At 52.7% G+C, this 13,599-nt stretch overlaps 1 protein-coding gene across 1 annotated transcript in view; it reads right to left on the bottom strand.

Moving 5' to 3' along the window:
- Positions 1-13,599, bottom strand: part of ESYT3 (extended synaptotagmin 3) — a 76,147-nt gene that overhangs the window by 27,962 nt on the left and 34,586 nt on the right. Inside the window, exons 2-3 of the mRNA XM_014451409.2 lie at positions 4,031-4,242; positions 1,317-1,358 (exon numbers count right to left, since the gene is read on the bottom strand). Coding sequence (XP_014306895.1) covers positions 1,317-1,358; positions 4,031-4,242 — 254 coding nt within the window. The remainder of the gene's footprint in view (positions 1-1,316; positions 1,359-4,030; positions 4,243-13,599) is intronic.

Genomic DNA, 13,599 nt, shown 5'->3' with positions numbered 1-13,599 from the left:
AGAGGAAGGGAGAGGGAGAGAGAGAGAGAGAGAACTCAGTGATGAGAGAGATTCATTGATTGGCTGCCTCCTGCACACCCACACTGGGGATTGAGCCTGCAACCCCGGGCATGTGCCCTGACCGGGAATCGAACAGTGTGGCCTCCTGGTTCATAGGTCAACGCTCAACCACTGAGTCACGCCGGCTGGGCGGAGAACTCGGCAAAGACATTGGGGTAATATGAGAATGGCAGCCTTAGATCAAAAACAATCGGGCCCTACGTGGTTTGGCTCAGTGGATAGAGCGTCAGCCTGAACCAAAGGGTTTCTGGTTCGATTCCAGTCAAGGGTACGTACCTAGGTTGCAGGCTCCTCCCAGGCCTGGTCAGGGCGTGTGCAGGAGGCAACCAATCAATGTGTTTTTCTCACATTGATGTTTCTTTTTGTCTTTCCCTCTCTCTTCTACTCTCCCTAAAAATCAAGGGAAAAATATCCTCAGGTGAGGATTAACAAAAAACACAATCAGGAAATCCTTTTTTATATTTAACCCAAGTCATTCCTGTCCAGAACAGAGGTGAGGTTTGTGTTAAAGTCTCAAGGGGGACTGCACGCGCCTTCACGTATAGGGACAGCTTTGGGCGGGTCAGGGAGGAACAGAGTCCGATTTCTCACTGTACGGGGAGGGGCGAGACCTGGAGCCTCAGAGCCCACCCTGGGCACCTGCAGCCGAGCCCACAGGTGCTCCCTGCGACCCTGCAGCTGTCACACCTGTGATGACAGCCATCCCGGCACCCGGCACCCACGATGCGCCAGGCACTGTGGTGCATTAATCGCCTCACTAATCCTGGCACCAAGCGCACGGGCAGGGACCATAATCACTGCACTGCACAGAGGAGGGAGCCAGCTCTGAGGCGTTAGGCAACCTGCCCGAGCTCGCCCGGCCAGTGCTGGCAGATCTGGGCTGGGAACCCGGCCAAAGCCAGAGGCAGCTGCGCAATCAGCCCCCTCCTCTCCGGGGAAGCTTCGCTGGGCCGGGCCGCTGGAGGCTGCACTTTTCTGTCTACTCTGTATTTCCTAACTTTCCTGCTGCGCCCATGCATTACTGACACGGGGAAAAGCATGGTTTTTCGAAGAAGAGCAAGTCGTTGGTGATGAGAAGAACCGGGAGGGAGGGAAGGGCTAAGGGGAGAGACAGGAGAAGGCCACCACCCCTGGGGCAGGCAGGGCCTGGGCCCACATGCTGCCCGCCCTCCGCCCCATCCCTGCAGGTGACTCAGCAGAGGGCAGGGGGCGGCCCTGGAGTGAGGTCAGTCCCACGCACGGTGCCCTGGCCTTACCTTGTTGGCCCACTCGACCCGCTCCACGTCCGGGAAGTGGATCTAGAAAAAAGAAGGCCCGAGGGGAAGTTAGACTGGAGACCTGCACGCTCCTGGAACCGGACAGGCTGCCTGGGCCAGCCAGGCGGCGCCGGGGCAGGTCCCCTCCCTCCCGCAGGCGCCTGGCCAGCGACTCACAGCGACTCAGCCGGCCCTGCCCTCAAGGAGCAGCCCGGCCAGTGGGGCAGCTGCGAGAACCAGGCAGCGCCCACGCACGGCTGACACGGACCGGGCACCAGACACCAGCTCCGCCAGTCCCGGCCTGGGGTGCCCTCCTGGGTGGCTCTGGGAACACCCCTCCCTATTCTCCCCCCTCCCCTTGGCCCACAGGCCAGAACCCGCTCATTCACTTGTGCAAATAAGGCCCACCCTCCTGGTGAAGCCAGGAGCCCCCACTTGAGCCTCTCCCCACATAACACTGAGTTTGCTCCTGCAAATTCTGTCCCCCTATTCCTTTTAATGGCCCAATACTCGGTAGAAAAACTAGAAGATGTAGCTAAGCCAAAGGGAAATATTTTATCAGAGAATGCCACCAGTGGTAACGGCCGCAGTCGCGTTAGCAGGTTGATACATTTCCTTTCAGTCTTTTCCAGAAGCAAATATGCGCAGTTTTCACAGAAATGGAGGTCACAGCTTTTTTTCACTTAACCGCGTACTGTGATTGTGCAGACTCTAATGGTAACTGCTACCAATTTGAAAAGCCAGAAAGGACATCCTGTTGCTTATTACACTAGCAAGTGGGGGATGGGCTGCTGAGGGGGACCACCCTCAGCTTCCAGGAGCCCCACCAGAGCCCCACCCCTTCCCCAGGAAGGAGGCCCCTACGGGGGGAGGGGGGGGGGGGGGGTCGTCCCACAGCAGAGCTCTCTCCAGGTCACACCCCAGCCAGTGCTGCCGCTGAGTCCTGCACATCCCGGAAGCGGGCAGGTGCCCAAGATGAAGTGCAAATCCCGTTGGCTAACCTTTACCGACCTGCTGGGAAGCAGGGAGCTTACTACCCTCCCACAGGGTCTCAGTCTCCACGTGTATCTGCTGAGCTTCTCATCCCCCTCCCCCGGGGTTTCTGGGGTAGACAGAGGGCAGAGTGTACGGGGCGGCCGGCACATGGACTGATAACATGGCCACTGCTGCCGCCATGGCCCAAGTCCCAGAGCGCAGGCCGGCTCGGATAGATCCACCAGGGCCCCGGGCCTCCCCAGGTGGAGGAAGGGCCTGCCCTTCCCATCAGAGCTCAAGGCTCACTGTCCAGGGACTGAGCAGAGGTGCCCATGCAGCCCTCACACCAGTGCACACCCACCAAGCCTCAGGATGCCCTCAAGGCCCAGACCCTGGCGAGACCACCTGCCCAGGGGAGAGCCATTCCCCAGGAGGCGGAGCACTGAATTCTCACGGACACAGCGGACACAGTTCTTAACTTGCAAGGTCAGAGGAGCCCAGTCCTCCTGAGGCTCAGGTGCTGAAGGAATACTTCCTGGTTCCCAGAAGGAGAGCTGGCCCAGGCCCCAGAACAGAGGGGGATGATGGGGAAGGAAGTGGCAGGAGCTGGGGTCAGGCCCCCCAGTCCGGCTGGAGAAGAGCAGCCCGTTCACCACACATTCCCGGCAGCTGCCCCGGGCAGGTCCCACGCTGGGTACCTGGGGAGTGGAGGGTGGGACCTCTCACTGTCCCTACCACAAGGCCCAGCACTGAAGTAAAAACGCCTGCACGTGGGCTCTGTGGGGGCCCCAGCCCATACCCTGGCCTCATCCCCCAGAACAGCCCTCCCATCTGAAGTGCAGTCACCTTGACCTTTTCTGTCCCCAGCCCAGGCCGCACAGACCTCTCTGTGGGGCTGCAGCACTTCCCTGTTCTCCTTTAATCACCCCGTTCATCACCATCCAGCCCTCGCAAGTGGGGGATGAGTGTCCCCATTGCGTGGCTGCTGATTCTCCCCCGCAGCATTTAGCACAGGTTGGAGCTGCTCGCTCCCCCTGCCTGCCTCCTGACCGGACTGGAAGTTCTAGTGGGCTGACTCAGCCTGCGTCCCCATTATAATGGGCCTGCCCCTGGCATGCGAATGTCTTAATACATATTTGTGGAATGAATGAATGAATGAATGAATGCATGCAATGTGCTTGCCTTCGAGGGGCTCCCAGGCTAGTGAAGGAAGCAGGCAAGTCACAGACCATTCCAGTGCAGGCTCAGAACCGAGGGGGCGGGCGGAGGGGGCATCACAGAGGAGCGTTTGTTTACAGCTGGGCTCGCACTGGCACCTTCAGGCTGGAATCCTTACACTCCTCCCATCCTAACCACTGCACTTCCCACTCATCCTGCCCCAGGCAAACTTACATATCTGTATACCCCTTTCTCCCCAGGCAGTTCTGCACCCCTGGGAGCTGAGCAGTTCTCATCTCCTGGACCCTGGAGAGGTGATCCAGGTTGGCCACACTTGGAAACTAAGTCGAAGATCCTGAGCTGCCCCACAGCTGCTGAATCAGTGCGGCAGGGCGGGGCCTTCCATCTTATTTTTAACAAGCTCCTGGCATGACTCTGGAGTTCAGCAGGGGTGGCTGGGAGGTGCCACTGGCCAGCCCATCTCTTGCTTTAGCGTGACCCACACTCACCCTGAGGGTGAGGACAGCTGCGGGATGCCCAGGACCCGCACTGATGACCTGAGTCTGGTGTCTCTGGGCCACCCAGGCCTGCATGGGAGGCTTCTTGCTAAGACATTCCTCCAGACAGCGAGCCTGAACCCCCAGACAGAGCAGCAATTCAGACCAAGAAAAGAAGAGACCATCAGGTTCTGCCTCAGGCACTCTGAAGGCCCTCCTTGGCCACTCGGCCCTGCCATCTCTCCCCAGGGAGCCATACAGCAGCCAGGCTGCCTTCTTGGTGTCCCTGACTAGGTCTGGACCAGGGAATGAAATGAAGAGACTGACATTTATGGAGCAGCTCCTAGTACCCAGTACTCAGCCCGACGTAGACAAATTACTCTATTTTTCCATTATCATTGTCTTTCGGGGATCTTTCCCTACTCCAAATTCTCAGTTACTCTCTGTTTTTATCTATTGGCTTTATACTTTAGCTGTTGTACTTACATCTACCTCTACAATCTGGAATTTTTAAATAGTGGGTGAGATAGGCTTATCATTTCATTTCTCTCTACACTCTAAGGCAGTGGTTCTCAACCTTCTGCCCTTTAAATACAGTTCCTCATGTTGTGACCCAACCATAAAATTATTTTCGTTGCTACTTCATAACTGTAATGTTGTTACTGTTATGAATTGTAATGGAAATATCTGATATGCAGGATGGTCTTAGGTGACCCCTGTGAAAGGGTCGTTCCACCGCCAAAGGGGTCGCGACCCACAGGTTGAGAACCGCTGCTCTAAGGCACTTTTCTAACATCACATACTAGAAAAAAAAAAAAAAGTCTACTTTTCTCCTAACTTGTGAGGCTACTTCCCTCCTAAGTCGTGTGCATTTTCATGTGTTGCTGAACTTGGTGCTGAACTTAGCATGGTCTGTTCCTGCGCCCTTACCATTCTGTTTTAATCTCTCTGGCTTTGCAGTATCCTGGGTAGGGTGAATCCCTCTTTTTGCTTTTCTTTTTTAGGCTGATTCAGAAAACTGTAGGTATTTGAACTTCCATATGAACCTTAGCATCATCTTATCAGTCTCAAAAAAAAAAATCCTCCTGGGATTTTGATTGCTCTATTTTTTAACTTATAGATAAATTGTAAGAGAACTGACATCTTTACAATATTAAGTCTGCATCCATGAACAAAATGTTTCCCTCTATTAATTCACATGCTGTATTCACATAGGATCACAAACTGCGTTCTATGAAAGACCTGAACATTTCTGTTAGCTGACTTTGACAGTTTTACAGTTATTAGAAATTTCATTTTCTGGGCTACTTGGTTGAAATCTGTTACTAGCTCTAATCACTCACTGATTCTCAGAGGTTATTTACATACATTTATAATCTCCAAATAATAACAACTGTTGTTCTTTGCTCCCTGCCCTTATCTTTATTATTTCTTTCTTTGGGTGACTAGCAGGGTGGTAGCGAGCATCTCTATCTTGTCCCTGACCTCAAAGGGACGTTTCTAACACACTGCAGGCCAGTAGTTTTATTGCTACCTTTACCCAGTGGCCAGATAAGTTTCTACTGAAGGAGTGAGTGCAAAAAACGTTTTACATAAATGTTAAAGGCGCGATTTAAAATTCAACACCTATTGCATTTTGAAGTTATTTATCACATGTTCTTACAAGCTTATAGCTTTTTAAAGAATTCTCGTGATTGGCCACAAGCCTTCCAACAGAAAACACGCGAATTCTCGTGACCCGTCCACAAGGTGTTGAGCACGATTTTTGCTGAACATTTTTAGAGCACAGCCTCTGTCAGGAGGAGGAAGTTCTCTTCAAATCCTACGCTCCCGAGAGCTTCATTATTTAAGGGTTTGAGCTCCATTCAATATTTTCTCATATCTAGTGAGATACATTATTTTTTCCCTTTTGTTCACTAATGTGGTCAACTTAACGGACGTTTCTTTCTAAAGCAGAACCATCTCAAGTTCCTGGGTTAACCCCCCTTTTCGTAATATGTTTAGTCGGCTGATAGTTCATTGAGGTTTTATACGCTCAGGATATGAAATGATACCTACAACTTCTGTTCTTGTTCAGTTCATATCTGCTTTTGATAAAAAGATTTTACAATAAATCGGAAAATGAGTGAGATAGCTTTTTCCTTATCTTTCTCTTTTCTGGAACAACTTATAACTATATAAACTATCTGATCCATGAAGTTTAGGATATCTTACCTAGAAAACCATCTTAGCCTGAGGGGGTGGGAAGTTACCATTTTTCTCTTTAGTGCTTAGCAATGTATTCAAGGTCTCCTTATCTCTTATCGTGGTAATTGTGGCATTCACATTTTTTTCTAGAAATGTGTTTCATCTAGGTTTTCAAATGTATTGATATGTAGTTGTTTATAATATTTTATTATTTTACTAGTAAATCTGTATCGTTATGTTATGCCTGTATTTATTCCTTTTTCATTCCATATTGTTTTCATCTTTTCTTTTTCATAATCAAACTTTGACAAATATTTTGCCTATTGTATTAATCTTTTCAGAAAACTAACTTTTGTTAATTTTCCGTCCCCTTTTCCTTTATTTTAAATTTTCTATTTTCATCCTTATCTTTTTTATTTCCTTCCTTCTTACTTATTTGATCTAAATCTTACTTTGTGGAGTGTATGACTATCTGACCACTGTGCTGTACACTGGAACCTAATACAAATTAATATTGAATGTAAACTGTAATTTAAAAAATAAAACTGTTGCTTTTCTATGTTCTTAGAGTAGAACTCTATGAATCTTAGAGTTGAATAATTTGTTATAAATTCCCCTAAAATTTTTGACAAAGTGGTTTCATTGTTTTTCTTTTATAATTTCCACTATTGCTTCCTCTTAAACAACGACTTTTTAAAATAGTAATGTTTTTAGAAATCTACACGTGAGATTTCTACAGCAATCCATTCATTATTGTTTTCTAATTTCATATCTTTGTGGTCTGGACAGTCGTAGGCTGACAATTCATTGGAATATATTGATAATGCCCTTGTGGCTTAGTGCGTGATTAATTCCTATGACTGTTCCATGTGTGATCAAGTTATTAATCATGTCCTTTTAATATTCTTTATTCTTGTTTCCTCTTTGTCTACTTTTTTTATTTTCAGAGCGGAATGTATGAAAACTTTTAAACCCAACTATTGACTTATCTCCTCCATGCAGTCTGTCGGTTGTTGGTTTATTTTATACAATATATATGGCCATGATTATATCTTCTTAGTTATGGCTACTCTTATGAGACTACTAGAGGCCTGGTGCACGAAATTCATGCACGGGGTGGGGGGATGGTCTCTCAGCCTTGCCTGCACCCTCTCGCAATCCAGGACCCCTCGGGGGATGTTCCTCTCACAACCCGGGACCGCTGGCTCCTAACCGCTCGCCTGCCTGCCTGCCTGATTGCCCCTAACCACTCTGCCTGCCTGCCTGATTGCCCCTAACCACTCTGCCTACCTGCCTGATTGCCCCTAACCACTCTGCCTGCCTGCCTAATTGCCCCTAACCACTCTGCCTGCCTGCCTGATTGCCCCTAACCACTCTGCCTGCCTGCCTGATTGCCCCTAACCACTCTGCCTACCTGCCTGATTGCCCCTAACCACTCTGCCTGCCTGCCTGATTGCCCCTAACCACTCTGCCTACCTGCCTGATCGCCCCTAACTGCCTCTGCCTTGGCCCCCGTGGCTTCATCCGGAAGGACATTCGGAATGATGTCCGGGAGGTTGTTCGGCTGTCTGGTCTAATTAGCATATTGCACTTTTATTATTATAGATAACACCTTTCTTTGTCTTTATGATATATTTGAGTTATATTCTATTTTATCTAATATGAAACTGCTTTCTTTGTTTCAAAGTTGCCCAGTTATATCTTTCTCCAATCCTGTTTTCAACCTTTTTGAGTTCCTGTTATCTCATGTTATTTAATACTCACCTTAATCCCTTATTAGATTATAAAAATTAATTAAATAAGTAAATGGAGCCAGAGCTGCCATTCCAGAGGAATGGCCTTGCACACCTTATACCTCAAACCTTTGGAATGTTAAAACGGGCAAAAATCACCGTTGGACTTGGCCTAAAGCAACAGTATGACCCCAAAAACTGTTTGCAAAGATAACAAGAAAGTACATATTATGACTAGCGAACTGATGACTACCAGACTGAAAATTCAAAGCCTTATTTAGAATTAGCATCACCGTGCTATGTTATCTGCACCAATGGAAAGGCCTTCCTCCTGTTGATGTAACCGTTCCCCTTCCTCTTCTCATAAGTGCTATTGGCTTTGTCTCCTAATCGAAACATGCTTTGGGCTTCCGCCTGAATCAGTGCTTCCCAAACAGCTATTCTTTGATCTCAAATAGATGCTTGATGCCTCTTACTTTGAGAGGCCTTTTATTTTAGGTTAACAAGTTCCACTTTATAGATAAGAAACCTAAGGCTCAGCGGCTACTTAGAATCACCAGCCGTGGAGTGCTGGGGCCGAGTGCGGGCTGTGCTGCTGCCCCGCACCCCACTCGCTCCTCCTCTTTACTTTACACACTGTTTCCTCTTGGATCAGCTGTTCTCAACCTGTGGGTCGCGACCCCTTTGGGGGTCAAACGACCCTTTCACAGGGGTCGCCTAAGACCATCGGAAAACACATATATAATTACATATTGTTTTTGTGATTAATCACTATGCTTTAATTATGTTCAATTTGTAACAACGAAATTGGGGGTCACCACAACCTGAGGAACTGTATTCAAGGGTTGCGGCATTAGGAAGGTTGAGAACCACTGTCTTAGACAGAAAGTCTAATTTAGCAGAGGGCCTGCCCTCAGACATTTTTATTTGTTCTTCCTAGAGCTGTATAAGGTGAACAGCAAAAATACAATTATGGCCATTTTACAGATAAAAGACTCAGAGACTGGTGTGTACTTGCCAAGATCAGAACTCAGATCTTCCCACCTGCATTTGATTTGAGCCGAGCCTTCACATATTTTTCTCATTGTTTTCCTCTCCCCCTCCTCCACCTGAGATGTCAGCACTTAAAGTCCATTTATTAGTGTTTTGCTAACCTATTCTTTGCACATTTAAAAGTTAGCCTCTGTTAACCTCAGTTTTCTCATCCACAAGATGGGCACAGCACTGCCCACTCTACAGAGTTCCTGAGAAAACTAAATGCGACTCGACAGTGCATGTGAGGTGCTCAGTATCCTTCCTGGCTCAGACGTGGTCACTTGTTGGAAGTTGTACAGACCCTGGAGGTACAGACACCTCTGAGCTCAGGTACATGCCAAGAACAAGGTCACCGGGGCTCTGTGCCCATTTCTGCTTCACCCAAAGCCCCGAGAATTCTCTATCGGGTCTCTCGGTGCCCCCAGCTCTGTACGTTGAGAGACCACCGAGACGGGAGGGTAACAAGTGGGGAGAGGCTGACACGGCGAAAGTTCAGTCACCTGGTTGAGGCCACAGAGGAGGGACCACAGCTGACTTGTTTCCCTGGCCTCGGCTGACTGGCTGAGGGAGCTGTGCCCCCACAGACGCCACAGACAGTGGGCCCAATGCCTGTGAGGCGCCCTGAGAAAGTCTGCCCACGAGGGGCGCTCCACAGTGAGGTGCGGCAAAGGGGCCCAGTCAGGGCCTCTGTCGTGTGTCTTCCCCTCACCAGGCCACTAAAGGGAAGGCAGCAGCAGACAGGTGCTTCGCTCTCAGACTGAGCCCTAACGTCACTGAGCTTTTGCTCCAATTCCCCACGATGCTGGGAGACACCCACAGCACCTGGCCATGCAAAGGGCTAGACGCGGGCAGTGGCTCTCAAACTTTTCTGCATAAAACCACCACCTGGAGAGCTCAGAGAAACATGGGTTCTTGGTGAGAGCCCCAGAAATGTTGCGTCAGGACTGGGGCCGGGCCTGGAAACCTGCGTGTTTAACAAGCTCCCAGGCGGTTCTGATCCTGGAGGGGAGAGTGTGGGAGATGCGTGCGCGGGGCTCCAGGCGGGGGGACCTGCTCAGGCCCTGGGAGAAGGTGGCTCCTGTGCCCCAGGGGGTTCCTGACTGGGCTCCGAAGTCCCACAGCTGTCACTCCCGGGAGAACACCAAATTCTTACCAGTAACCTACCCGACCTCAATTCTTTTACAAAGCGATTATTATCATTTGTGCCACTAAAAGCAAGGGGAGGAAAGAGCGAGCAGGCAGAAAAAAAAAACCTATAACATCGTGATTCCACTGAGCGCTAGGCACTGCCCTTCCCCCTAACAGCGGAGCCACTCCCACCCCTACGGCAGCCAGGAACACCTCAGTGCCACTTCCTCCAAGGAGGCTGCCTGGGCCACTTCCGGCCTGGGCTGGAGCCCCTCCCCGCGGCCTTGCACAGCTGCCTTGTAGACGCCTCACCCGGTATCAGGAAAGGCTGTTCTCGGGGCTCTGACGCCCCTCTAGCCCGGGCTTCCTCGAGGGCGGGACCTCGTGTCACTCGTGCTGTGGGCCAGCCTGTGGCACCGAGCCTGGCATCCTGCGAGCCCTCAGTAGATGTTTGCCAACTGAGTAAAGGATGCCTTAGATCCCTGTGCGGGGCTTGGAGGGAGGGAGGCCCACATTCTGCTCCCCTCTTGCCCAATCCTGGCCCAGGGCCTGGGAAGTCCATGAAGCATCGCTAAGACATGGGGCAGAGACCCTGGGGCCTGGCTAAAACCTGCCTGCCTCCTGCTTCCTGAGGACGGGTCTGACTCCGAGCCACATGAATGACCTCACCGGGCCTCGGGGGCCTCATGGGTAGGAAGTCCCCCAGTTCCAAGTGGCCCCCAACCAGTCCTGACGTTCAAAACCAGGTTCCACACATGAGCTCCAAGAAGTGAGCTTTGCAATGTAACCTGAGAGCGCCCGGCCTAGCTCAGAGCTGTCATCGCATTTTCTTCCCCTAATTAACAAAAGTCTCAGCACAGGACGGACCGGACCGTGAGAGCCTGGGCCCTGGAAAACTGGGGCTCCACCCGCAGGAGGAATGCCGAGCTCCCAGGAAAGGAAAGCACTCAGCTTGGTTGTCTGCCTGGACGGCTGGCACCGGGGCTTCGAGGGACCATCCCAGGGGACCAGCATCCCAGGGATGCTACCGTGAGCCTTGGGATGCTCCCCACTTTAGGGGAATGGCTCACCTGTCAGCCGTCATCCATCAGATGCACCCGATTGGGGGGGGGTAGGCAGAAAGTTTGGGGAACCGGGTCCTGTGGGCAGGGGGCACCAGAGAAAAGCAACTGAGGACGGATTAATCATGGCAGATCCTAAATCCTCATCATGTCCAGAGAGAAGTCGGGGACCCAGAGAAGTCGGGGACCTCCGCAAGGCCCCCAGTGAATGAGCACAGACTCCAAGTCCAGACCTGTCACCAATCACATCAGCTCGCCCCACCCCAGCAGGTGCACAAGGGTGCACTGTGCCTAACAAGGCTGCCAACTGGTTGCTATCAGCCGGCAGAAGAGCTAGCCCGGCCAGGCCCGAGACCACAGGCGGACAAAATGCCACATTTTCTGAGTTTTTTCCTCTCTCCACCTGGCCTCAGGCCCTCATCCCCCAAACACCTCCCTCCTGACACCGGCCCACTCGTGGAAGGAGCAAAACAAGGGCTCGATGAATAAGCATCATTGCTCGCAGCTGCGGAGGGGCCCGCTGCACGAACCCAGGAGTGCGGACTGCCCGGCTCCCACCAGGGCCCTGCCAAAGGCGGTTGCGGGGGGAGGGGGAAAGGGGGGGGCAGTGCAGCAGCCAAGGTTCCCCCAGGAGGGTCTTGAGGAGCCCAGAGCATGGTGGAGTAACGCTGAGGAGCAGAAGGGAGGTGGATGCTGGAGTCCCTGAACCTACAGGCGGGGCCTAGCAGAGCCGGGCGCAGGGGGAGCCTGGACAGCCCCATTCTGCACATCCCTCCTACTGCTCCACCCCCTGCGGTCATCCAGCTCCTGCTGCTCGGACCCTTGGGAACGAGTTTCCTATTAGGAAGGTAGGGCCAGGCAGCCAGGGAGATTGAGAATACAGCGACAGCCCCCACGAGCCCTCACTGCTGGCTCTGAACAGGCAGCTTTCAGACACTCAGCTCACACAACTGCTGCGGAAACACGTTCCAGGCTGCAGCTGCATGACGTGCGCTGGCTGTCACCAGCTCTGCAGCACCAAGGACCCCACTCCTGTCACTCCGCTGTCCCCCAGTCCGCAGCCTGGCAGGGAGGGCTGACCGAGGCAGCTCTCCATTCCTTCAAAACAGCCCTAAAAGCTGTGTGCGAGGAGCACTCACACGTGCACACGGCAGCCACTCCTGTCCAGGGGCTGAGCCAGGAGACCCCGCCTGCTCTCTCCCTGTGCCCCGGCCACAGTCACAAGACAAGGGGTCCTCGGGTTCTTCACTCACAACCCTTCTCAGGCAGAAGCAGCCCTTCTCGCTGTATCGTCCATGGAAGGGAACCAGGCGAGGCCCAGGGGGCTGGCGGAAGTTTTCACAGGGGGGGACAATGAGCCCCACAGGGAGAACAATGACTGAGGTCACCCGGAGCCCTGTGGTGAGGCGTCTAACAGGCAGGCAAGGCTGCTGGATTGAGAACTGAGCTCCAAGTCCCAGCAGGGGAGAGGGATGGTCTCTGCTCAGCCCCACCTGGCCTTGGCCTCTACCCCTCACAGGGCGGGTGTAAATCAGAGGAGGTGAGAGCAGCAGCGGGCGGGCACCCATCGCACTCCCTGGGTGCCCCTCTACGGGACCAGGTGGCAGCCACATCCAAGGCCGCCGAGACCCTCAGCTTTTCTTCAATCCCCAACCAGGTCTCAAGATGGGCAAGGCGGCAGGCACGGTGCCGGCAGCAGGTAAGATAGAGACACCTTTGCTCCAGCACCGCGGGCAAGGGGCACGCTGCCCGCACCGTTCCCAGAGCCCTGTCTCTCCGTCTTCATAAACAGTCTGAGCTCCTCAGGAGGCAGAGGAGGTAGAAGAATATTCCACGAAGTAGTTCCCAGGTTTTCCACATTTCGCCTCTCCCCAGAGCTAGTAAACCTTCCCGAGGCGGATCAGAAAGCCCACAACTACATCTATTTGCATACTCTTCACAGGAGTTCACATCTACAACTATTTGCATACTCTTCACAGGAGTTCACATAGACCTGCTTCTCATCCCGGATTCCTAATCCCAGGAACGGGCGCCCAACTACCCCAACCAGAAGCCTCCCTCCAGGCAGAGGGAGGGGAAGGCAAGACCCGGCCCCGCCCGCCTCTACCCGGACCCTATCAGCACCCTCCCCGCACAGCCATATCTGGCCCTGCCTCCGGCTCTGTCCCGACCTCAGCTGAAGGCAACTAGTCCGCAGTTTCTGTCACTGCTTTTGCCCATCAGCGCAGCGCCCCGCGTTCCTTCTTTGACTCAACAGGCGGGCTGGTTCCCTCCTGAGTAACTGCGGAGGCGCGGACGCCCTTGTTTTCCTCCTGGGTGTGGCCCGCCCGTGACTTCTCTCCCAGGCTCTGGGCCCTGACGTGAAATCCAGGTCCCTCTCCCAGCGCAGCCGAACCGGAGGTGGGGATGAGCATGAGGGGCGGGAGGGGCACGGTCCCGCCCCCGGGGCATCTGAGCCGGGCCCGTGGGGGACTAGGCGTGCGGGCCACCTGGCTCCTGCCCTCCCTGG

This window comes from Myotis lucifugus, unplaced genomic scaffold, assembly GCF_000147115.1.
Source record: "Myotis lucifugus unplaced genomic scaffold, Myoluc2.0 scaffold_8, whole genome shotgun sequence".
NCBI lineage: Eukaryota > Metazoa > Chordata > Mammalia > Chiroptera > Vespertilionidae > Myotis > Myotis lucifugus.
Note: the sequence above shows the minus strand (reverse complement) of the source record. Positions and strands in the feature narration are given on the sequence as shown.